The sequence below is a fragment of the Ictalurus furcatus genome, chromosome 5 (assembly GCF_023375685.1).
Source record: "Ictalurus furcatus strain D&B chromosome 5, Billie_1.0, whole genome shotgun sequence".
Classification (NCBI taxonomy): Eukaryota; Metazoa; Chordata; class Actinopteri; order Siluriformes; family Ictaluridae; genus Ictalurus; species Ictalurus furcatus.
Window position 1 is genome coordinate 19,788,296 of NC_071259.1, and position 26,713 is coordinate 19,815,008.

Sequence of the window (26,713 nt, forward strand, 5' to 3'; positions counted from 1 at the left end):
CATTGATGCTATTTAGCAATATGTACGCAAAAGTAAATTTTGTTAAAATAGTGCCTGCATCTACCTACATATTTACTCTGTTTACTTATGGTCATTTGAATTATGTATCTGGATTGTATCAGGACATGATTTCAACATGTATTTACATCAGTATTCAAATGCATAATGCATCAGCTCATTGCATTTGACCACCTGTGGTGGTCCTGTGGTGGTGGTGTTTTTTTTTTGAATGAGGTTTAGCATTTCGTTTTTAATTTTTGTTTGTCAGATGTAGTTTGGTGAGAGATGAATGCATGTTTAATTGTATAATATCCAGATAAAACGCATAACTTCTGAAGAGGTTTGAGCAATAAGACTGAAATCAGATTTGAATGGATTTCAGGCAGATTCATACCTACATTTTTATGTGAATAATCTCTATCTGGATATAATCCTGATACTCAAAATGCACAAAACAATTCTAGTCATATATACAATATATGGCCAAAAGTATGTGGTCACCTGGCCATCACACCTACACTGTATGTGGTTCTTCCCCAAATTGTTACCACATAGTTGAAAGCACATAACTGTATAAGATGTCTTTGTATACTGTAACATTACAATTTCCCTTATTGGAACTAAGTGGCCCAAACCTGTTCCAGCATGACACTGCCAAGGTTGTCACGGAAGAACTCAGCCTGCAGCCTGCACAGATCCCTGACCTCAACCCCACTCAACACCTTTGGGATGAACTGGAATGCTGACTGCACCCCAGGCCTCCTCACCCAACATCAGTGCTTGACCTCACTAATGCTCTTGTGGCTGAATGAACAAATCCCCACAGCAGCGCTCAAAAAACAAGAGGAAAGCCTTCTCAGAAGAATGGAGGTTATTATAACAGCAATGGGGGACTAAATCTGGACTGGGATGATCAAAAAGCACATATGGGTGTGACAGTCAGGTGCCCACAAAGGTTTAGCCATATAGAATATAAAAAAAATACCACAATAGTGCATACAATAGTTATTTAACATCATGCACACTATTTCAGTAAGAACATTAAATTTGTGCTCTTATTACAAAGGTAACTTCTCTCATAGTCCCCTACTTTTGCTCTTGTCCGTCTTCAAGGCGTTCTGTGTATTGTTAGGTGTAGCAGTTTAACACATCTCCATTACACACTATACAGTATCTCACAAAAGTGAGTACACCCCTCATATTTTTGTAAATATTTGATTATATCTTGTCATGTGACAACACTGAAAAAATGCCACTTTGCTACAATGTGAAGTAGTGAGTGTACAGCTTGTACAACAGTGTAAATTAGCTGTCCCCTCAAAATAACTCAACACACAGCCATTAATATCTAAACCACTGGCAACAAAAGTGAGTACACCCCTAAGTGAAAATGTCCAAATTGGGCCCAATTAGCCATTTTCCCTCCCCGGTGTCATGTGACTTGTTAGTGTTACAAGGTCTCAGGTGTAAATGGGGAGCAGATGTGTTTGGTGTCATCGCTCTCACACTCCCTCATACTGGTCACTGGAAGTTCAACATGGCACCTCATGGCAAAGAACTCTTTGAGGATCTGTAAAAAAGAATTGTTGCTCTACATAAAGATGGCCTAGGATATAAGAAGATTGCCAAGACCCTGACACTGAGCTGCAGCACGGTGGCCAAGACCACACAGCGGTTTAACAGGACAGGTCCCACTCAGAACAGGCCTCGCCATGGTCGACCAAAGAAGTTGAGTGCACGTGCTCCGCGTCATATCCAGAGGTTGTCTTTGGGAAACAGATGTATGAGTGCTGCCAGCATTGCTGCAGAAGTTGAATGGGTGGGGGGTCAGCCTGTCAGTGCTCAGACCATACGCCGCACACTGCATCAAATTGGTCTGCATGGCTATCATCCCAGAAGGAAGCCTCTTCTACAGATGATGCACAAGAAAGCCCGCAAACAGTTTGCTGAAGACAAGCAGCCTAAGGACATGGATTACTGGAACCATGTCCTGTGGTCTGATGAGACCAAGATAAACTTATTTGGTTCAGATGGTGTCAGGCGTGTGTGGCAGCAAGCAGGTGAGGAGTACAAAGACAAGTGTGTCTTGCCTACAGTCAAGCATGGTGGTGGGAGTGTCATGGTCTGGGGCTGCATGAGTGCTGCCGGCACTGGGGAGCTACAGTTCATTAAGGGAACCATGAATGCCAACATGTACTGTGACATACTGAAGCAGAGCATGATCCCCTCCCTTCGGAGACTGGGCCACAGGGCAGTATGCAAGCATGATAATGACCCCAAACACACCTCCAAGACGACCAATGCCTTGCTAAAGAAGCTGAGGGTGAAGGTGATGGACTGGCCAAGTATGTCTCCAGACCTAAACCCTATTGAGCATCTGTGGGGCATCCTCAAATGGAAGGTGGAGGAGCACAAGGTCTCCAACATCCACCAGCTCCGTGATGTCGTCATGAAGGAGTGGAAGAGGACTCCAGTGGCAACCTGTGAAGCTCTGGTGAACTCCATGCCCAAGTGGGTTAAGGCAGTGCTGGAAAATAATGGTGGCCACACAAAATATTGACACTTTGGGCCCAATTTGAACATTTTCACTTAGGGGTGTACTCACTTTTCTTGCCAGTGGTTTAGACATTAGTGGCTGTGTGTCGAGTTATTTTGAGGGGACAGCAAATTTACACTGTTACACAAGCTGAACACTCACTACTTTACATTGTAGCAAAGTGTCATTTCTTCAGTGTCGTCACATGAAAAGATATAATCAAATATTTACAAAAATGTGAGGGGTGTACTCACTTTTGAGAGATACTGTACATACGTATGTATGTATAGAATATATACTCTACGTAGTATGTAATATTCTATACTATAATGTATAGTGTATGCTTACCTCCTCTGTAAACCAGTAAGACCACCTCACCCTGTCTGGTATGCTCTTGCAGTACTCTCTGTACCTGTGGATGTAAAAAACAAAAAAAAAAAACAACCCAAAATAACCCAAAAATATGTGTGCAGGAAATTTAATTCTGAGAATATAGAAACCAGCTGTGGTATATTTATGTTTGCATGTTTAAACAATGTTTTCTTTTGTGAAAGCCAATAGAAAATAGAGGGTTTATTAAAAAAAATAATAAAAAGAACTGCTGGTGAGCATTATAACAACAGGTTACAGAACCTGCTTATCCACTGAAAAACCTATAGCCCATATACATTACCTGCTTGTTCCAGGTTCCCAGGATAGCAATTTCTCCACTTCTGTATTATATATGATGCAACGAAAAAAAATTGTACTTTAATTGAACAGGTGGCTCAAGTTACCTGTGCGAAGCTCAGGCTCTGCACATCAGCGCCATTGATCTTGATGATGGCATCGCCCGGCTGCAGGGACGGGCACTGGCGCCGGTCCCACACCCGCTTGATCAGCGCCAACTGCCCGCCCTGCCCGCCTGCTGTCACGCTGAAGCCCATGCCCCCTCCCTCGCTTCTCCCCAGGGCCACAGGCACAAGCTCACCTCCTGTGCCAGCCCCAGGCGATCCCAGGTTGCCTGGGGCAGGCCGAGGGGGGTTGCTGGCCGGGCAGCCATTGAAGCCACAGGGTGGCAGCTCAGTTGGGGGCACGAGTGGGCGTTGGGCACTGGGGACACCCGGCGGCGCTGGTGCACTTCCTACCTCAGGCTGCGGCAGAGGGAGGGCACCGCTGGACAGATCACTCTCGGAAGACTTGGAGTTCTGGTGAGCCAGAGATGGGGCAGGAAGGGTATTGTTGTTGTAGCTGCGAATGAGTGAGGCTCTGGTCAAGTGAGGGAAGAGAGGAGAGAAAAAGAGAAAGAATAAATGATACACAACCTATACATCTGAACAACACCAAACAACAAAATATAAACCCTGGATTTACTGCCATGTTGAGCAGAAACTAGTCTGATTAGTTAGTGTGACATTGGGGATCGGGACTTACATTAGACCGAGACGCCAAGAATAATTTCTAATACCGAGTTCACATTATCATGAAAATAAGTTACGGAAGACCACTGATTTCTGCTATACACTCACTGGTCACTTTAATAGGAACACTTGTATATTCTTATGGCTATCCAAACCGCCAATCATGTGGCAGTAGTTCAATGTATAAAATCATGCAGCTCGGGTCAAGAGCTTCAGTTAATGTTCACATTAAACATCAGGATGGGGGAAAAGTGTGATCTCGGTGACTTTGGCCGTGGCATAGTTGTTGGTGCCAGACAATATTTCCGAAAATGCCGATCTCCTGGAATTCTCACACACACAATAATCTCTAGAGTTTTCTTGTGGTGAGAAAAACAAGAAAACATCCAGTGAGTGGCAGTTCTGCTGGTGGACATGCCTTGTTGATGAGAGAATTCAGAGAAGAATGGCCAGACTTGTTTGAGCTGATAGGAAGTCTACTGTAACTCAAATAACGACTCTCTACAACCGTGGTGAGCAAAAAAGCATTTCAGAATGCATCAAACCTCGTGTCTGATGGGCTACAACATCAGAAGACCACATCAGCTTCCACACCTGTCAGTCAAGTCAAGATGCTCACTGACTCTGGACTGTTGAAGAATGGAAAAACATTGCATTGTATCAAATTCCTGTTTTTTGGCTGACAGGAGTGTGGTCTCTTGATGTTATAACCCATCGGCCTCAATGTGGTACAATCTGAGATGCTTTTCTGTAAACAGTGGTTATTTGAGTTACCATGCAGAGCCATGTGACACAACAACAGGGAAACAAGTGACCTATTACTTCAAGATTTCATCATTTTTATGCAAATAAGTTATAAAATGGTCCAATTCATTTTAGTACATTTCTCTCACCAAATGTGTGGTGCAGGTGGTCCCCAAAAAAAAGAAACATGGCGACAGGTAGAAATTATACAGAACCTTGAATGCGTTTTGTCTACTACCATTTCTAATCAGAACTTAATAAGCAGCTAGACACTGGATAACAGCTGAAAACAGTAGCCACACCCACAAGTGACAAACTATGAACACCACTATCAATCTGTACTGCATATAATGGCTATATTGTATATATTATATAGCATGTATGGGCCTCGTACACAGGGATTGGAAGATCTCAAAGTGAGGTACAAACGTTTTGCTTTCCCAAGAAATGTGTTGATGGGAATTATATTATTCCTGGAAGCAGCCTTCCTGCTTAGGTCTCAGAGCCCAAGTGCACACCAAGGAATAACAATGGTTCTTAATGCTTTGTTCCATTGTACTCGTATGTTTTATGTCCAAGTCGCTAATCCTGACTTCCGATTCTAATACATTCAATTGTTTCTACTCGGGGAAAACATTGACGCCTGCAGAAAACTGATGTTTGCATGGCAAATTGTGAAATAAACTAGAAAATTTCCATCTAGTATTCTTAAGAAACAGAATCCTGTTACAGATGAAAACAAAATGTAGTCATAACAGAAAATAACAAAACAATGTTATCCAGTAAAATATAATGAAGAGAGTAATGCTTTGTTCGGTAATTCTAATAGACTAAGATGACAATTAGTTCCATTTGTTTGAAATATTTTAGGGTTATCATTCATTTTGGCACATGTTTTTGAGAGGGAAAAAAAACTTTTAATGACAGTCCTTTTATTATTTGAAAGATAAATAATTTAACCAATTGAATACTTATATTTTAAATAATGGAATTCATTAATTTATCAATTTATAAAAACACAATTGTACGCTGCTAATAAAAGGTGCCAATAATTATGCAGTTATCTGCATATCATTACAAACAACCGTATTCTGTCTTGAATTCGTTTCTCCTCTCTTCCCTTTATTGTTAACCACAGCTTTCCAAGGTAAAGCCTCGGTTCAGTAAAAACTCCATGGTGTGTTTGTGTGTATATTACCTGCGTGTGACGACAGTGCTGACCTCTGTATCACTGTGGCTTGAGCTCAGTCTCTCCGACCTTGCCATTGGCAGATTTGAGGGTAGGCCTGCAATCCCTACAGTTCTGTCTACTGAGTTTCCATTGGGCATGTGGTAGCTAGGCGGGGCTGCCACATTACCGTTGGTGTCTAAAGGCTCTTTTTGCATCCGAGGGTAGAAACCGTTGTGGTGGGAGGTGGAACGGTTCAGATTGTGAGGTGGGGCCTGGGCAGACCCTGGGCTGGGATCAGAGGGTGAAGACAGGCTGGTCTTGGGGCAGCCATCAGGATTGTAAAGCATGGGATAGCCCCTACGCAGCACCACATCCACACTGTGGCCCATAGGCACGGCCTTCAGCATCTCCACCACCTCCTTGTGGGACATACCCAGCACACATGTGTCGTTAATGTAGACCAGGATGTCCGCTGAGGTCATGGACAGACAGAAATAGACAGAGTGAAAAACAGAAAGAGGGAAAGAGAGCGATCATAACACATATTCTACTCTGGAAGTTATAAAAAGTTCTTCTTTCATTTTTAAGCTTGGAAAGCTTTTCTTTTTAAAAGATTCCAGTCACAACTCTCTAAGTTCAGGTTTCTTGGTAAGAACTTTAAATGTGATATGCATTAGGACAGAAAATATGTGAATGTCTAAAGACCATATTTAGAACCTTAATCTCTGTAATTCATTCATTCTTAAACTCTGCAATTTCCTATTTTTCTGTCTGAAAATGAATGTCTTTTACTTTCATACATTTCCAGGCCTGCACAAGAACCCTGTAACAGATACAGTCACAGCAAAATAAAGCTGTCTAGAATTGAGCAGAATCAAACAGCCTTGCGTCAAGAGCAGCCGCTCCATCAAAATTGTCCTTTTGAATGTTCTGGACACCTTGCAACCTGTCGAGAAATCCTCAGTTTAGTGCTGGATCTGTCTGCAGTTTTTGATAAACGGAACCACCAACATGCCTCTGATAAACTGTCTGTAAACTGCCACTCGGACAGCTTTAGTCCTATCTTTCAGGAAAACTGTACAGGGTGGTGAATTCAGCTGTACCTGTCTTTCCCACCATCTCAGCATCTCAACATTTCAGCTGTCATACATACGTCTTTCCCAGGATGAAGAACCACCTTCAACTCAACTTTTTGAAGAAAGAGCTTCCTGTCATCCCAAGTCAACACAATGTCACCATCAACTGTGACTCCTCATATATGGAAATGTCATTGAAGCCGTGTGCTGCGTCCGAAACCGCGTACTTACCTACTCTATAGTAGCTAAAATACGCATGTCCCGCCTAATACATAGCGGGTAAGTACACGGTTTCGGACGCAGCCGTGCTCTCTTGTTTACTGTCAAACAGTTGAGCACTGCCGTGTGTGTACGTGTCCTGTCGTAGAATGCGGTGAAAACTCCCACACGACGTTAACAGTATGATTAAGGTGTTTACATGTCTGTAATAAACTCCAATAATGTGACTAAAACAGGAATACTCCACACGTCTTAATTCGATTTGTGTTTACTTCGAGTGTGACTTTAGTCGGATTAAGGTCATCAATAATCACTGTTTATATGGTAGTTTCTTAACCAGAGTATCGTGTTAATATCGGATTATTATCATCCATGTGAACCTACTGAATGAGTACTGGATTTATCCTAATAAACACCACACTGATTTTATGTTCTGCCTTAACTTCATGCATGCTACAATGTGCACCATCATCAAGTTCTGCCAGGAAGGGTGGGTTACTCAACAGCTGATGACTAGCTTTCTTTCACAAATCATACTGCAGCAGTGTCTAGAGCTGTACTGATGGCGACCATCAGTACAGCTGAAGACCATTTTATGCCACAGATAAAATGATAATATAATAGCATAATAATGCATGTACGCCATTTCAAAGAGCAATTAACTTTTAGTTCTTAAGAGTATTCTGAAACTGCAATACAGTACTGTGAATTCTTTAGGCTTTAGTTCTTCACTATCCGTGTTTTAGAGCGTTGCTATGGAAAGAGCGTCTTCACAATGTGACTTACCATTCTGACTGGCGCCTTACTTAAGTTCATTTGTGCATCCGTGTCATTTTGTGCACAAGCAAGTTGTAATATTAGGTTTACGTTGTGTATACGTCTGATTAATCTCATATGTGTATAAGATGCATTTGGATGAGTTAATTAAGCCGATAGTAAAGCGTTTCAGTTTACCGGTGTAAAACATTCACTGTTCAGCTTCAGCTCAGGCATTTTAAGCGGCTCAATCCCACACATTATTAACTAGATTATTTGAAACATTGGAACTATTCTTTCTAGATTTTTCTTCTTTAAAAAACAATCGCTGGTGCACTGTTAATACCTTGCATGTTGGTGGCATTCATTCTTACATAGACAAACACGCATGTAAACACAAAGCACAATATCAAGGTCAGCAAAAATAATCAAGGTCATGTCCATAATGTTGTACGATAAGTCGATAACGTAATTATTGTGACAGGCCTAATGTCCTCGATCCTTACTGAGACCATCAGTGTGCACTCGTGAGCAGGCAGTGGTGAGGGATACAAGGATTAAAAGCCCATCCCAATCAGGATTAAGAGCAGATCAGCGGATTCATACCCAACAACCCCCCTATCACATCGCTGTAATCCCGCATAGGCGGTGAGAGAGATTTAAAATACTAAACAAGGTAGGGAAAGGAAAGAAAGTGTAAGTCAGGATAAATCAGTTAGAAAGAGGAAAGAGAGACAAACAAAAGAAACGTTAATAAGAGTAAAGAAAGATACTTGAAGAGAGAGAGAGATAAATAGAGAGCAACTAAACAACCATTATTTCATCCATATCTATGTTCTTTTCATCCTTTCTCGGTCTCTTTTATTCTGCCACGTAACTCCGTCGCTCACGCTGAGCGAAGATACTAAACTTTATTGGTGCTCACTACTGAGAGGTCGTTGTACATTTGCACATAGAAAGCCATTTGCCAATCAATTACGCAATAAACATTTAAACCGGTAACCAATATTATCAACATGGCTCCGAAACTGCTCTGGCTTTATTAACAAGCTACACCTCAGCTTCTTTGTAATTGTATTAAGTTATTCAGAAACCTCTCGAGAGTATAATAGGTTTACTTCTATAATACCAAACCTGGTATTTTCAACGTTAATATTTCCCGCTCCAGACAGCTTTCAGTTCATGGTATACGCTGCATCCACTGATTGCATATATGTACAACAAAAACACCCAAACCTTTCCTTGTTGAACTATAGCAGAAAAGCCAGACATGTATAATAAGTCCCTACCACAGAAAACGCACTAGAGTTATTCCTCCTAATACTGTGTGCATCATAACAAACAATCAACATGCAGATTGCTATCTACCCTTCACATTCAACTTTATTTCAGAAGCTTCCTCTTGGCTAATTCATTAAAACGCGATTATTTACAAACCTGGAAGACAAACATAGACTATCACCTGCCTCCATACTAAGCGATTCATTTTTAATTTCTGGTGGCTTATCAACATTTGCCAAGGTGAAATACGCTGTAGAGAAGCTGTCTTTGTTGGTTCCATGATTACACTGATGTCTCTTTTGGATGGTGTGATGTTAGGATTGTGGGTAATCTAGTTGTTCTCCAGAACAACATCAAACAAAACAAAATACCAAGACAAGACAAAATGACTTAAAATGACTTCTATAGGACATGAATCAATCCCATTTTTGTTGTTGTTGGTTTTTTTTTGTTTGTTACTATAATTTAATCATCTCATAGTTAATAGTAAGCCAGTTTTTGAAGGTTTATACATTAGTTATAAAAGTACAGTGCTGTGAAAAAGTATTTGCCTGATTTCTTCTGTTTTTGTGCATCTCATATACTAAATAGTTTTAGTTCTTCAAACAAAATACAACATAAAACAAAGGCAACCTGAGTAAAGACACAGTACAGTTTTTTTATTTGTTTATTTTTATTGAAGCAAAAAAAAGTTATCAAACACCTATCACCCATGTGAAAAACTAATTGCCCCCTTAAACTTAAAATCTGGTTGTGCCACCTTTAGCAACAATAACTGCAACCAAATGCTTCTGATAACTGGAGATCAGTCTTTCACTTACTTCTAGGATTAGGATTTACTCCTATGCTTTGGATCATTGTCTTGCTGCATAATCCAGTTGTGCTTGAGTTTCAATTTACGGACTGAAGACCGGACATTCTCCTTTAGGATTTTCTGGTAGAGAGCAGGATTAATGTTTCGCCTCACTTATTGCAGGTTGCCCAGGCCCTGAAGCAGCAAAGCATCCCCACACTATCACACTGCCACCACCATGCTTGACTGTAGGTATGATATTCTTTTTGTGGAATTCTGTGTTTGGTTTACGCCAGATGTAACAGGACCCCTGTCTCGCAAACAGTTCCACTTTCGACTCATCTATCCATAGAGCATTCTCCCAAAAGGTATGAGGATCATCAAGGTGTGTTTTGGCAAAATACAGACGAGTCTTAATGATCTTCTGGGTTAGCAGTGGTTTTCACCTCGCAACATTTTTGCCCAGTGTCTTTCTGATAGTGGAGTCATGAACAGGTACCTTTATTGATGCAAGAGAGGCCTGTAGGCGCTTTGATGTTGTCCTTGGCTCTTTTGACTTGCTGGATGAGTAGTTGCTGTGCTCTTGGAGGAATATTGGAAGGTCGGCCACTTCAGGGAAGGTTCACTACTGTGCTGAGTTTTTCCATTTGGAGATAATGGCTCTCACTGTGGTGCTTTGGAGTCCCAGAGGCTTTAAAATAGCTTTGTAAACCTTCGTAGAGTGATGTACTTCAATCACCTTCATCATTTCTGGTATTTCGTTCAATTTTAGCATAGTGTTCTTAACTTCAGGCTGTTGAAAAAGTTCTCTTTAAGTGTTGATTTGATTGAACAGGGTTTGTAGTAATCAGGCCTGATTGCATCTAGTCCAGCTGAACCCCATTATGAATGCAGTTTCATAGATTTGGGGAATTAGTAACTATGGGGGCAAATACATTTTCACACAGGCCCAGTTGGTATTAGATAACTTTTTTGCTTCAATAAATAACATTATCATTTAAAAACTGTATTTTGTGTTTACTCAGGTTGCATTTGAGATTACATATATATATATATATATATATATATATATATATATATATATATATATATATATATATAATATATCTTCAGAAAAAAAAAATAGTATGGGATATACACAAAAAAAAAACATTTTCACACCACTGTAAAATGAACTATAGAATTATAAATTACTTCTGGAACCATTGTTCAGCCTGACATGCTCAAAATGTTATCATGAACTTTGACTGCCCTCTAGTGCCCATTTCTAATTTTCATCATTCAACACCTCATGTCCTCGGAAATCGAAATTCAACCTGTTCACAGGACCCAAATGTCTTTAATGTAGACATTTCCTTGAAAGACTGAGACCTCTGGTTGTTATAACACAGTGAAAGCTTTATGCATAGTGCAGGTGTACCTGTGTTAAGGGCAGGTGGGCCTCCAGGTGTGACGCTGTACACCTGCAGGAATTCTCTGGGTCTGCTTCCCCCAACAATGTTAAAGCCAAAACCTCGTGGCCCTTTGGAGAGACGTGTGTGGATGGAATAGCCCTTCAGTTCAGATGGCTGGTCTGTGAATGGAGGTACTGAGGCAGGGAGACAAACACACACACACACACACACACACACACACACACCCCTGTATAACTTTAATGCCCTCTGCTGGTTAATAAACTGTACCAGCATGTAAATATTTTGAGGAAATACGCTTTTTTCACTATAAAAATACAGAAAATATTAGAAGCTGTTAGACTATTAAACTCTGATAAACTGATAAGCTGAACCTTTTTTCCATGTCTTTTACTATGCTGCTAATTTATCAGGTTTTAGTGTATATATACATACATACATACACACACACACACACATACATATACACACACACACACACACACACACACACACACACACACACACACACACATACACACACACATACACACACACATACACACACACATACACACACACACACACACACACACACACACACACACACACACACACACACACACACACATATACACATATATATATATATATGTGTGTGTGTGTGTATGATTGGGTATTGGGTGTTTATTTATTTATGAGTGAGTTAGCTGTTATTACTTGTGAGTGGTTTTAACCGGACCTTTGGTACTTCATTTCATTCCAGCTCATGTACAGGTGTTGGAATGACAATAAAAAAATCCTTGAATCCTTGAAGTAATATTGCTAGGACACAGAAAATATATTTGCATGCATGTAACAAACCTTGGAGAAATACATTATTCTGACTATAACCTGAGCTGGAGTGACGGCTAGAAAATCACTAGGTGTTTAAAAAAAGACTTGGGGTTGGGATGGGGGTTTAGATAGTAGAGGAAGCACAGGATAAAAAAGAAAGAAAAAAAAAAGAACCCTCTGATCTCATTAACGTCAGAGATGCAGAAAAGACAAAAAGGGAAGACTCTGCAAGAGCACACAGTCATCACAGAACACACACAGGACAGGCAGGAGTGAGATGCAATGCACACACTTACACTCCGTCTTGCTGACCACCTCTTTGCTGTGAGTCCGCGGGTCCAGCCAGCTCGTCGTCTTTGAGTTATGACTAAAAACATGTATGCACATTAAATGAGTTTTTCCTCCACTTATAACCATGTCATCATGTATGCAATCTTCCTAATGTATTAAATGAATACTTCCTCCATAACCTTGGATGTGATCAATCTGTCAGGGTCAGTGTTATATAAAAATTCATTAGACTAGTTGTTGTGGTTCCCATGAGAGTGCTGACTGGGTGTTCAAATATTATGGTTCAAAATATGGTACCTGCTAGGGAACTTAAAAACTATGCTCTTTCCTTCATCTCTCTGACTCACTCGATGTAGTAAGGTTCTCCTGAGTCACTGAATGCCATCTCCCAGTTTTCAGGCAGCGCACCTCCACGGGCACCATTCTCTACCGGGACACCACCATCCCGAGGTCCACCGGAGTCCCACGTCTGATTTGGCGAAACAATAGTAGTAGTAGGGGCACTGCTCGCTCCTGCAGAACCAGCTAGGCAGAGGAAACATAACGCACGGAACAGGCTTCAAATACCAAGTCTTATCCAATATCCATCCTTTATCTGTAGCACTTATCCTACGTAGGGTCACAGGAAGCCTGGAGCCTACCTCAGGGGACTTGGGGAACAAGGTGGGGGACAATCGCACACACATTCACACACCCTTTCACACACAATGGACAATTTGGAAATGCCAATCAGCCGACACAGCATGTCTTTGGACTGGGGGAGGAAACTGGAGTACCAGGAGGAAACCCAAGAAGCATGGGGAGAACATGAAAACTCCGTGCGCACAGGGCGGAGGTGGGAACCAAACCCCCAACACCAGAGTTGCGAGGCAAATGTGCTAACCACTAAGCCACTATGCCCCCATTATGCAACATTAGAAGTAAAAAACAAAACAAAACAAAACTTATGGCCTTAATTTCAAAGCTAAAAAATACATTTAAAGCAATATATAATGTCAAACTACAAAAGCATCATTATCATTGTATCATCCATCCATCCATCCATCCATCCATTTTCTGTACCACTTATCCTACACAGAGTTGCAGGGAGCCTAGAGCCTATCCCAGGGGACTCGGGGCACAAGGCGTGGGACACCCTGGACAGGGTGCCAACCCATCGCAGGTCACAATCACACACACTCCCGCACTACAGACAATTTGGAAATGCCAGTCAGCCTACAAATCATTGCATTTTTGGTACCTGAGAGACCAGAGTCTTCCTCACTGTTGTCCCCCTCTTCGACAGCTTTCTCCAGGTTACTGAGGGACTTGCTGCGTGTGCGGAAGTTCCTCAGCAGGTTGCGGTGCTCCTGGTAGGTGATAGGTGGGCTTTCGGGCCCAATGTGGACCGGCCGTGGCGTACCATAGTAGTTCCCTACAGACAGATATAGTACTTCCTTTTTCATTGTGTTCCCCATACATGCTTCTTACTTTGCGTATCAAAAGTAAGAAGAGCTATGAAGAGCTTTCTCCCTGGTTCTTCAGATGATGGTTGCCTATATCTTACTTACTAACCATAATGTTTACATAGCTACATGATAAAATCATCATAGTAACTAACAAAAACTTACCAACAACAACAACTTTTGTTCTTGTGTATATTCCAATTTCCAGCCTTACTGTACATTAGAACATCATGCTTTTAATTTAATGCAACATTTAATGCAATGCCATGACACTGTCACAATATAGTTATGTATATACAGTACTGTGCAAAAGTCTTAGGCACCCTAATTTTTTTAAATACAAATTTTGTTACAGATATTATTATTATTATTGAGTCTAGTAACAAAAAAAATCTAAATATTGGATGCAAACATGAATGTTATTTGAAAATTTTTCACTGTTATAAATGTATTTCATGGCAACGCTATTTAAGGGATAGTCCACACAAAAATAAAAACTCTCATCAGTTACTCACCCTCATGTCTTTCCAAACCCGTAAGACTTTCGTTCGTCTTCGGAACACAAATGAACAGATTTTTAATGAAACCTGCGAGATTTCTGTCCCTCCAGTTCATAAACAAAAGTTCACACAAAGCATTATAAAACTGGGATTAAACCACTGGAGTCACATGGATCACTATTACGATGCCTTTATGAACTTTTTGGAGCTTGAACATTTTGGTTACTTGGAATCTAAACAGAGGGACAGAAATCTCCCTGGTTTCATTAAAAACCTCTTCTGAACATAAAAGAAAGTCTTATATTTTTGGAACGACATGAGGGCAGAGGTGGGTACTCAAGTTCAAGTAAAACTACTTATAAAAATAATTACTCAAGTGACAATAAAAGTAATATTGTTAATAATGACTTGAGAAAGACCAATAAAGTATCCATTCAGTACGTTTACATGGACGACAATAATCCAATGTTAACCCAATTAAGACGATACTCTGATTAAGAAACTAGCATGTAAACAGCGATTATTGATGACCTTAATCCAACTAAAGTCATACTCGAAGTAAACACAAATCGAATTAAGACGTGGAGTATTCCTATTTTAGTCGCATCATCGATGTACATTACAGACATGTACACACCTTAATCACATTATTAACGTCGTGTGGGAGTTTTCACCACATTTTGTGACAGGACACGATCACACACGGCAGTGCTCAACCGTTTGCCGTTGAACAGGAGAGCATGGCTGTGTCTGAAACCGCGTACTTACTTACTGTATAATAAGTGAAATACATGTATCTCAGCTACTATATAGTAGGTAAATACGGACGCAGCCCTTGGCTTCAAGCAGTCGTTTATTTTCACGTATAGCATGACTAATAATTAACTGCACTTGAAGCTTTCATAAAATTAAAAATGAAACATCCAAAACTGTATACGGTACCATAACGAAGACCAACTGTATGTCGATACGTGAAATTCTGGCGGGAACGTCGGATGGCATGACGTGGGGACGTAATGACGTGTGCTGTTAATCGACGGGAACATGAAAGGAATATTCTAAAAGCAACTCATGTAAACACCTTAATCATAATATTGTCATACAGAATAAGGTCAATAATTAGATTATTGTTGTCCACGTAAACGTAGTCAATGAGAAGTCTACTCAAGCAGCAAGTTACTAGTTATTTCGGATCTGATTAAAATGAAGGGAAAATCCTGAATCTCAGACTACATGGAGAACTGTAAGTTGCACCTCTCCTTGAATGTCTGTCTGTTCTGTTTATACGATATAAAACCTGGGCTCAAGATGAAGCAGCATATCCCAGTCATGTGATGGGCACAATAACACAAAAACGGTCATGTTCAACTCCAAAAAAACCCCAAAACAAAACATTTTCCCCACAGTCGACTGTCTTTATTTTCACATGTTAACAACACAAACTTGTCAGCACGGAAGTCATGTCATTAATAATAATGTCATTAATAGACACTCCTGCTGATGGCTGTCTAGTAAATGCTTATTAGTGCAAAAACTACATTAATTACATTGCAGCAAAAGTAAACAAACAAACAAACAAAAAAACAAACATTTTCTATTACTCAAATGACAGCGTAAAACTGCAGTGCTAATGTGTGCTAACAAAATAAAGTGCTGTCTTTTCAGGGCCAGATACAGCCACAAGATGGCAGATCTTACTTAGCCAATGACGTGTTTCTAGGTGCATCTAGGTCTTTATATGTTTATAGCTACAGTATTAATAAGAAGCCAACTTCAGCCTCGAGCTAACGTTAGCTGTTAACGTTAAACTGCTACTCAACTGGATAGAATGAAGACACTTGTATGATTAAGAACTGTGTGTGAATGCAGAATGCATCTACAAACAATCCAGTAGCTACTCATATTATTGTCAACTTTTAATGAAATGCAACTACATTACAGTTTACCTCCTGCTGAGCGCTTAACCCTGTTTGTTCCACCGTGGTTAATAGCGTGGGCGTGGCTAACTTTCAGAGCACCTCCCAGTCCAAAATCAGTTGACCGAAAGAGTGCAGCAAAAAAAGTGTCATATTTTTGTAGGCTAACCAGGAAGTTAGCATCACCCTGGTTCCCTCGACAAAAAGCCAATAGGATTTTTTCATTAGTTTTTGGATTATTGCAGAAAATAAACTCTTAACTGTTTATGATTCTTACACATTTTGTTCATCAAGATAATCTTCACAAATGAACACAACTATTATGAATTTTGAAGCCTAAATACAATTTCCAGAAGAAAAAAGCAAAAAAGTTAGGCTATAAACAAACTACACCAGGGTCGCATGACTTCAACGTCACCGCCATGATGCTTTATAGCACTACATTTCGAAACAAAAAACACTATTGGAAAATACTATAAATTGATAAATCTACAAGTTGGAAATTTCTAGCTGGAATAGTTTGCAAGAGTGCGAGTATAAACATAACGAGGCTGTAGTAGATGAGTTTTCCTGTTCAACGGGATGACGTTTAATGTCCCCGACAACCTCTGTAGTCCATTTTTGCCACTTGTTAGCAACCGCCTTTTTCAAGACACGTAAAAGCTTAACAAAATCGCGAGTGAGGTATTAAGCCGGGTGCACACTGTGCGATTGTTAATAGTCCTTTGCGACTGTTGCTTGTCAGAGTGTACGAACACGATCCCCGCTGTAAGCCATGTCATACAGTAGGATCTCAGTTGTCGGTTAACAACCGAAGCTTAGTAGTTCCTACTCAGCGTGGCTCAAGGTCCCTATCCAGCACCTTCAAACTAACTGTCCCTCAGTCGTGGAATGAACTTCCAACCTCATTCCAGACAGCAGAACCTGTCACTATATTTAAAAAACAGCTAAAGACTCACCACCTCCATGTGAGCATGTAACTAACCCCTAAAACGCCAACCCCACATTATTTAAAAAAACAAAACAAAAACAACGTACTCTGACTCTTACACGTCGACTCTGCGCACTTTGCTTCTCTAGAATTCAATTATAAATCTTGTATGGTAGCACTACTTGTATTGTTCTCCGCTTGATATGTCGCTTTGCTTGTATTTCCTCATTTGTAAGTCCCTTTGGATAAAAGCGTCTGCTAAGTGAATAAATGTAGATGTAAATGTCATTAATGTTCGACTGTACGACGGTCAAGAGGCATGCGAGAAGACTTGTAGAGTCTCAAATCTTCTGAGACTGCCAGAATTTAATCGGAGGAAAGATTAGATCATCTGCCGGTGAACACGTTGAACTAGCGATCAAAGGCAACAGATTTTGGCCTAGGATTATAGGACTCTCTAAGGCTTCTCAAAATTTGTCTCAGACGACCAAATCGTGACTAAAATCGTACAGCGTGAACCCGGCTGATGTATACCGATGTATTTTATGTCGTAGAACAAAACGTGAAAATATCTTGAGCTTGTGTTTACCACAGACCTTATTTCACACATTCAACCAAAAACCCACTGATTTCGGGACGATGGAACCGGGAAGTGCTAAAATGCTAACTCATTTCCGGGTTTTAGGACTCATTTTTACAGCACACTATAGAGACTTTAAGGGGAACGGCTTCTATCTAAGACCCACTCCCTGTAAAAAATAAATTTTTTTAAATATGCCAAAAGGTCAGAAGCAAAAGAAAAATTTTAGAAGTGTGACTGCAGAAGCAAATAATACATTAGTGAAATCCACAAATATATTTTAAAAAAATAAAATGAAAGCAATGAGAGTGTAAATGAGTAGCACAGATGAATGCTGTAAGACTACATGGGAAGCCCGGCTTCTCCTAAAATTTCATTAAAAAGTGGCAATGAAATGTTTGCTAAAGTATTCTTGGTCGAATTCAATATTTAAGCGAATCAAAGGATCAAATCTCTCACTGCAGTATCAGATCAACTCTTTCTGGTGAACAATGCAGCCTGCATGAAAATCTCTTTTGAAGCTCCTGACCCAGTGCTAATACACAACTATTGAAGCTCGGGTGTCAGGTATTGTGTGAGGTGTTTGTGCACTCGCTGATTTAATGGGACATAAGATAAAACACTCACTGGGCAACAGGCTTTTAACGCGCCACCCGAGTCCCCTCAGACGCAGAGCTTCACTGGGAGTGAACGGTTTGTTGGACGGGTGAATTTTGCACAGAAAAAAGAAAGAAAGAAAAAAAAAAGTCAACGTTTATTGGACAGTGCACTCAGTTTGTCCCTGGAGGCCTGGAAACATGGCTTTTCCGTATGAGAACTGGTTGACTCTCCAAGCAGCGGAACCATATAACCACCAGCAGGTTAGTAAAGTATGAAACGTATGGAATATGTTACAGCACTTTGAGGAGCGCACGCCACCTAAGAGGTCAAGACTAAGCTTCAAGCATGCAGCATTCAACCTTTTGCTGTACCGGCATATGTGGACCCCAAGGGAAAGTGTTGAGAAATAACCTACGTTTTTGTTAACAAATTGGATGTAATTGCTGCGATTACTAATTCTAATTGCTAATGAGGAACAAAAGCGACAGATTATGGAAAGATGCTAATTTTAAAGAAACCTTTGTAAAAAAAAAAAAGCCTGCCTAAAGATGCCAAGACCATAATAAACTGGTGAAGATATATTTATTATAATGTTGCTAACATGTTGATATAAATGACTGAATTCTTGCTACACCAAACCCAGTCCTTGATTTTTTTTTTTAATCTATGAGGATGCAACAACATTGCCTTAGGGTAACCCTGACAAAACCCTTGGCATAGGTGACTTAGCTGTTATGAAAGGTGGCGAAGTTCTACTTATGGGTACAGAATTGTACTTCACCAGCATTCCATTGCTCAACAGGCTAAAAAAGAAAGGCCTGCTTGCTCCTGGGACAATAAACACAAACAGGATGTTGAAAGCAAAGGCTGGGGATACTAACATGAACTGGTCAGGAGTGATTAAACACTGGGAGTCTTTAAATTGATGGACTACAATAGGGATGTTGTCACGGCAACCACAGTTCATGGATTACAGCCACATACAAAAATGATAGGGATGCATTTTTTTTAACATTCCAGCAGACATTATACCAATAAAGCACAATATAAAGCACAATATAACTTAAAATAAATTAATGAGTAAAATAGAAATATTTTTATTTGGCCATCTTTGAGCCCCCCTTCTTGAAAAGCCTATTCATTCTCTGTACACCTACAACAAAAAAGTGCATTAAAATGAGCGCAAAAAATTGCATGGACCCACAACATATGAATAATCGTCCTAGACATAATCCTACTTAGCCTACTTCTTCAGGAAAAAGTGGCAGGTTCTTCTTTATGGAAAGTAGCTTCTCTGCTTTCTCATATGAAAGTCGGTTCTTCTTCTCATCGATGACATGAGATGCAGTGCTAAACAGTCTCTCGCTGTCGGTGCTTGTGCATGGAACAGACACGTACCTATGATCAGAATCGTTAAATATTTAAATATTTACATATAGCCGTTTTTTGGACAGTTGCTAATATAATGAAGATAATGAAATGATGAACCGGTGTAGGCCTACTATTTTCCCCCACACTGAAAATAGTACAAAATACATAATAAAAAAATATAGGTAACACTTTACAATAAGGTTCCATTAGTTTACGTTATTTAATGCATTAACTAACATTAACTAACAATGAGCAATACATTTGTTACAGTATTTATCAACCTTTGTTAATGTAAGTTTAACAAAAATACAATTGTTCATTGTTAGTTCGTGCTAGTAAAAGTGCATTACCTAATGTTAAGAGATACAACTTTTGATTTTAATACTGTATTAGTAAATGTTGAAATTAACATTAACTAAGATTAGTAAATGCTTTAGATGTATTTTTCATTCTTAGTTCATGTTAACTAATGTTAACAAATGGAAACTTATTATAAAGTGTTACCAAAACAGAAATAAAATCGTTCATTGCTTTGCCATCCCTACAAGTAGCCAACCTGTGTGCCATCTGTGCCAGGTCGGGAAAGCGGCCTTGATTGGTCGTCGAATATCCGAGAGGATTATTGCTCCCGGGGATAGGGACTTCTGAGAGATAACCATCTAACTGTTGAGCGGTTGAGCTTGTCTCTGTGTTGCATTTGGATTATTCTCTTGGAGGATCTCATCGAACATGTCGGACATCGAGGCTGTGCATGGCTCATTTGTAGTACGGCCCTTTTTCTCTTTGTGCTGTCTCCCTCATCTCCTGCGCTGTGCGTCCCCTGACTGTCTCCATCACCAAGCGGCTTTCCCAAATCCAACTCGGACTGGATCATTTCTCGCGTGTCTTTATATCGTGGATCAAGTAAAGTTGCGATGCAGTACAGGGGTTCGGAGTCCGCCTGCCCAAATCGTGTGTTCACAGCCTCCAAGAGAGCAATGCTTTCACACTGCCGACATGTTTGCTGCATTTATAAAGGGTGTGCGCACCTCTCACTCTACGCTGGGTGCTATTTGATCGCGGCATGAAAAACGTCATTGTTCGGTAAAATTTCACTTACATTTTGGTTGCCAAACATGTGGTTCATCCCTAAAAAATTAGATGCTACTCAAAATAAGACCAGGTACACACAGAAGTCAGCAGACCATGTGACAGGTACCTACAACCAGAACATGGTTTAAGTTGATTTTGGTGATTGAATTATCTCATTCCATAGGATCAAAAAAATGGGTTTGAAATGGGCAGAACTTTTGCCAGTGGTGGGGAGGGAATGTACGAACTTTTAGAGTTGTAGGAACACAAGAACAACAGCAAAAATCAAGGTTGAAATATTCAAAATGCAAGGCATTCCTTTGCATACAGGTTGCCCAAATACAGTACTGAGTCCTATTAAAGCCAGCTTTACATTGTATGAATGTAAGTTGAGCTCATTGTCTTAGAACACAATTCTACATACTTACTAACAGTTGATTTAGTGCCACTGCGACCAAAGACAGCCAATAACAATGTTCTGGAAGTGTCCCAAAAATTTTTCAAACCGCAAATAAAAAACAAGAAACAAAACAAAACGAAAAAACTCTCTCTAAAATGGCTACTATGATATTCATCTAAAAGTCACAAAGAGGAGAATTGCATAGAATTACACAAAACGCACAGGGCAGTGCGGCAATGGCAAAATGTAAAGAAAACACTGGTTAGTAATAGATGAGCGGATTGTTGAATCGTGACGGCAGAGAGAGTGCCTGTATGATGCCACATCAAAGTTCCATCACGTTCTCGCACAGCACAAAAAAGGGACATGGCATGAAAATAAATGAAAGATGAATTACTGTACAGCTTCCAGCTATGAGGCTAACTGATTAGCATGCAAATATTCTGATCAAACACGTCGAGTTTATGTACCATTATGACAACATGAAACTATTTCATGGAGGGAAGTGGGTGGTAAGTAACTGCTGTTTATTGGATATGTATTGATAAGTATCTGATGTTTAATATGTACGCATTGGTTTTTATTTTGCCCAAACCCCCGGTAGTAGCAGGGAAGCGTGTGGTAAGTAGATGGTGTTTATTGGGTAGGTATGGGTAAATATCCGGTGTTTAATATCTACATGTTTGAGTGTATACTGCAGGTAGCAGCAGGGAGGCATGTGGAAAGTAGTTGGTGTTTAATGGGCGAGTATGAATAAATATCTGGTGTTTAATATCTATTCTTTTTTGTGTGTAAACCTTTAGTAATAGCAGGGAAGTATGTGGCAATTATCTGGTGATTAATGGCTGAGTTTAGTGATAAATATCCTGTGTATATTATATACGTTTATCTACTTGCACTGCAGGCTAACTAACTGCTGTTTAATGTTAAGTACGGGTAAAAGTATGGTGTTAACATCAAGTGGTAAGCACGCAATGTTAAATGGATAGAAATGGGTAAATATCTCGTCTTTACGATCTAAATGTCTGTTTTTATTTTTATTGCAAACCACAGTTAATACCAAAGAAGCATGTAGTAAGTAGCCTGTGTTTAATGTGTAGGTTTGGTAAATATCTGGTGTTTAATACCAACATCTTTTTCTATATAAAACACAGGTAGAATCAGGGAAGTCTGAGGTAAGTAACTGCTGTTGCATATGGGTAAGTATCTGGTGTTTAATTTCTACAAGTTTTTCCATTTACACTGCAGGTAGTAGCAGGAAACTCGTCATAAGTAGCTGGTGTTTATTGGGCAGGTATGGCTAAATATCTGGTGTTTAATATCTGCATTTGTTTGTGTGTAAACTGCAGGTAGTAGCAGGGAAGCATGTGGTAAATAGCTGGTGTTTACTGGGCAAGTAAATATCTCTTGTTTAATATCAACATGGTTTTTTTTGTGTGTGTAAACCCCAAAACAGGAAGGCTTATTATAAGTCTGCATTCCAGCAGCTCTCTCAATCAGATTTCTTGCAGCACGGGATTAAATTTCCGAATTAAATTAAACACGGTTGGTAACTGGTGTATTTTTGGTGGAAGTGGGCGGCCTGTATTAATATATATATATATATTATATATATATATATATATTAATTTACTTTTATAAATCTCAATCTGTATGCATTAATCCCCCTAAGTGTTAAAATGTTCAAGGCAACACACTGGAGTCATATTAAACATGCTATAGATCAGAGGCAAAGCAAAGCTCCAGCTGCATTTAACTCTTCAATGCTCAAACCAAGACACGCCCCGCAATCCTATAGGATTTTCTGTAGAATGTTCGTAATTTTCGTGAATTTTATTTTTAAATAAATAAATAAATAAATAATTAAAATGTTACTTCCGCCATTAAAATATTGCTTTGATTACGGCTTTGAGTCAAAGCCTGCCAGAGACGAGCTTTCTCTCTCTGAAAGCAGTAGCGTTCTGAAAGCAGTGGCTTTTGATTTCAGCAGTGAAAAAGTAGTGAGAGACAGCAGAAGAGCAGAGGGAATTGAAACAGGGATTACAGAGAAAAGCCTCTTTTCTCCTCTGCACAGTGATGAATAGCAGTTGCAGTTTAGCTTTTCAGTACAAACATCTCTACTAGGAGAAGTTAGAGGTTAGGTAAGTGCTCACGGAAAAGAGGTGGGGGGTCTTTAGCTGTTTTTTGAACATAGTGATAGATTCTGTGGTCCGGATTGAGGTTGGAAGTTCATTCCACTAATAAGGGACAGTCAGTTTGAAGGTTCTGGAAAGGGACCTCATGCCTTGCTGAGTAGGCACTACCAGGCGTCGATCGCAGGTTGCATGAGGGAACATAAACTTCAAGGAGAGTGTTGAGGTAGGGACGTGCTGTTCCACACAAGACCTTTGTCAATAATGGCTAGCTAGCAAACAAAATAACTGAGTTTACACACTTGTGAACTGCATGGAGTAGGTAAACTCAGTTTGTGGCCCCGTGAGAGCAGAGAGACACTAAAACCCCAGCTCTGGTGCTAGCTAGCTAATAATAGGTGAATTTCTTGTTCCCGTCACCCCAGTGTGTGGGAGACATCATCACATTTGGCAGTCGTATTTGGGCAGGTCGCTACTGTATGTGCAGTACCAGCTCCTGCTGAAGGATTGCTAACTGCAACTGCAACAGTAGTTCTCATGAGCCTGTTGGATTTAAGGACATTTTAGAAGTGGGTTATCAGCCTAGGGCTAAATGCCAAATACTACAGACAGAGACATGTCCTCATCTCAGCAATAGTAGCGCACGCACTAGCTTGCTGGAGACACAAGGCTTTTCTCATGAATGGGGTCCACCTGGGAGTGCTGTCCCATTAAAGTTAGTCTTGACAGATGCCTCCCTCACTGGTTTAGGAACAACGTGGTGCCACAAGACAACGCATACACACATGGAGAATGGCTCCGGCACCCAGAAGTGGTGTCCCAGATCTGGAAAAAGTTTGGCAGGGCACACTTTTTGCCAATACCAGATTTACTCACAGTACATAGTAAAAACAGGGGCAATGGTGGCTTGACAGTTAAGGCTCTGGGTTACTGATCGGAAGGTCGGGTGTTCAAGCCCCAGCACTGCCAAGCTGCCACTGTTGGGAAGGCCGTTAACGACAAGGCCGTTAACCCTCTCTGCGTCAGGGGCGCTGCATCATGGCTGCTCTGACCCCAACTTCCTGACATGCTGGGATATGCGAAGAAAAGAATTTCACTGTGCTGTAATGTATGTGAGACCAATAAAAGACTCATTATCATTACGCACTGTGCCCAATGGGTCCACTGGGTTGGTTCAGTAGCCAACGTCTGCATTACTGTATACTGTTTGCATTTCCCTCCTCTAGCAGTGACTCTGCCCTCACTGCAAAGAATTGAGCAAATCAGGCCACAGACTGGGCTTGGCCCGACAGAGTGAAGTGCAGGTTGAATACCGTGAATAATGTGCATGCCATCATCTGGATCCAGTGTGCTGCCTGGTTCCTAGGGTACTAGCCCTTCTGCAGGAATTTCTGGACAGAGTAATGGGCCTGTCTATGTTGAACGTGTATGTGGCAGCCATTTCAGTGCTTCACAGCACCATGGATGGCATCTCATTGGGGGCTCACAAAACTGTCACAACCTTTTTGAAGAGCGTGAGGTACCTTTCTCTGACATGGTCCCTTGAGAGCCCAGACTGGGATCTCACAGTTGTACTGGGGCCGCCTAAAAATTGTAGGATGTCAAACTGAAATGTGTCTCTAAAAAAATTTTTTTTTTTTTTTTTTGTATAAACACACTAAGAGTGTCCAGGACATTACCCATCCCTTCCAGCAGAGGTTGCAATAACCAGAATACTAGCATAGTTCTATGTCTCCGCTTCCTGGATTTAGCATATATAAGCCCAGCGCTTGCTACAAAACAAAGTCATGCCATTCCCATTTTTGGTGTGAGATCTAAGCCTTGTATTAATCTGATTGCCATTACCATGTATAGACCCTTTGGATTATGGTTAGATATTCACTGTTTGACCCTTGCCTGTTCTATGACTCAGATTTGGGTTGTATTTGTCTGTCCTGTCTTTGTAAATAAACACCTCCTCCACACGGATCCTGAAACTTCTCCAGAGTCCAGTGCATTGCATAGAATCATAAATTGTATGCAAACAAACAGACAATTAAATCACAGCCCTGTCAGTTAATATACACCTTAAAGTAATACAATGCTAGTCATTTAGATACTTTTAAGCGTACCAATATCAATAACAATGTTTAACCTTTATTTTAGTCAGCAGAGGGACACCAGGCAATGATTGATCAAGTGCCTGACAAAAAAGGACAACAAAAATGACCTGACGCTGGGATTCGACTCGGCCAGCAGCCAGCGGCGATGATAATACCTCGCATTGAGAATGTGGACAACAGCTACAACTGTAACCCACGTTTGGGTCTCTTAAATAACAATTTAAATCTTTATACAAAGTAAAAATGTTATTTTCTGATTTTAACATAGCTAAGAAAAAAAAATCTGTCAAAATTGAATAAAGCCTGGCATTTATACAGTATGCAATCATCCTCAAAATAGTATATATCTCAAGCCTACAACTAATGAAGATTGGAAATTCTTCTCATAACACATGCTGACTTTACACATCATAGATACTGAAATCACAATGAAAATACTTGTGACTGACTTCAGTTTCATTGGTTTCATTATCTGCCTTAACTGTCTGTTGATAAAAAAAAAAGGATGAGGAAGACAGAACTGGTGAAGATATCAGATATAAGGAATCGAAGTTACTGTATCAGCAGTACGAAAATCTATAAAAGCACATCTCGGTTTTGTGATTTTGTTCGTGGTGCATTTTGCTTGCATAGCTAATGAAGGACTTCTGTCCAAAATGTCTGCTTTCAAGCAACTTTGTGTTCTGCTCCATAATACAAAACTACACATAAATAATATCTTTTTGAGGCACATTTCTGGAACTGATTCACTTAAAAATAAATAAATAAATCAATTCAAACAACCTAAAGGATTTTACAGGTTTTCTCTCTGGTGGAAGCTTTAAAGGTGATGTGTGGAACCCCGAAACAGAAGTTTCCCCATACAGATAATGTCCAAGGTGCAACTGCTTTAGAAACCTAGAACCTTTAACTATGAAGAGAATTATTGAGCATTTATTTTTCACACATGGTTCGTTTGGAGCGTTTGTTTCAGAACCTGTTTCTGAACTTGTTTTTTTCCCCTTGGTTCGGTTGGTTTAGACATACTTAGATGAACACCGCGATCGCGCTCCGATCCGCACCAGAATAATCGGTCCGACTGCGAAAGAACCAACCTGTATAGCAATGCATGATGGAAACTGTGTTACGTAAAAAGAATGCTTGTTTTGCTAATGGCTCGCAACATGAATC

At 40.3% G+C, this 26,713-nt stretch overlaps 1 protein-coding gene across 1 annotated transcript in view; it reads right to left on the bottom strand.

Moving 5' to 3' along the window:
• Window positions 1-26,713, bottom strand: part of magixa (MAGI family member, X-linked a) — a 69,455-nt gene that overhangs the window by 25,249 nt on the left and 17,493 nt on the right. The window contains exons 4-10 of the mRNA XM_053625072.1: window positions 13,736-13,909; window positions 12,843-13,020; window positions 12,501-12,571; window positions 11,397-11,564; window positions 5,879-6,323; window positions 3,313-3,784; window positions 2,885-2,948 (exon numbers count right to left, since the gene is read on the bottom strand). Coding sequence (XP_053481047.1) covers window positions 2,885-2,948; window positions 3,313-3,784; window positions 5,879-6,323; window positions 11,397-11,564; window positions 12,501-12,571; window positions 12,843-13,020; window positions 13,736-13,909 — 1,572 coding nt within the window. The remainder of the gene's footprint in view (window positions 1-2,884; window positions 2,949-3,312; window positions 3,785-5,878; window positions 6,324-11,396; window positions 11,565-12,500; window positions 12,572-12,842; window positions 13,021-13,735; window positions 13,910-26,713) is intronic.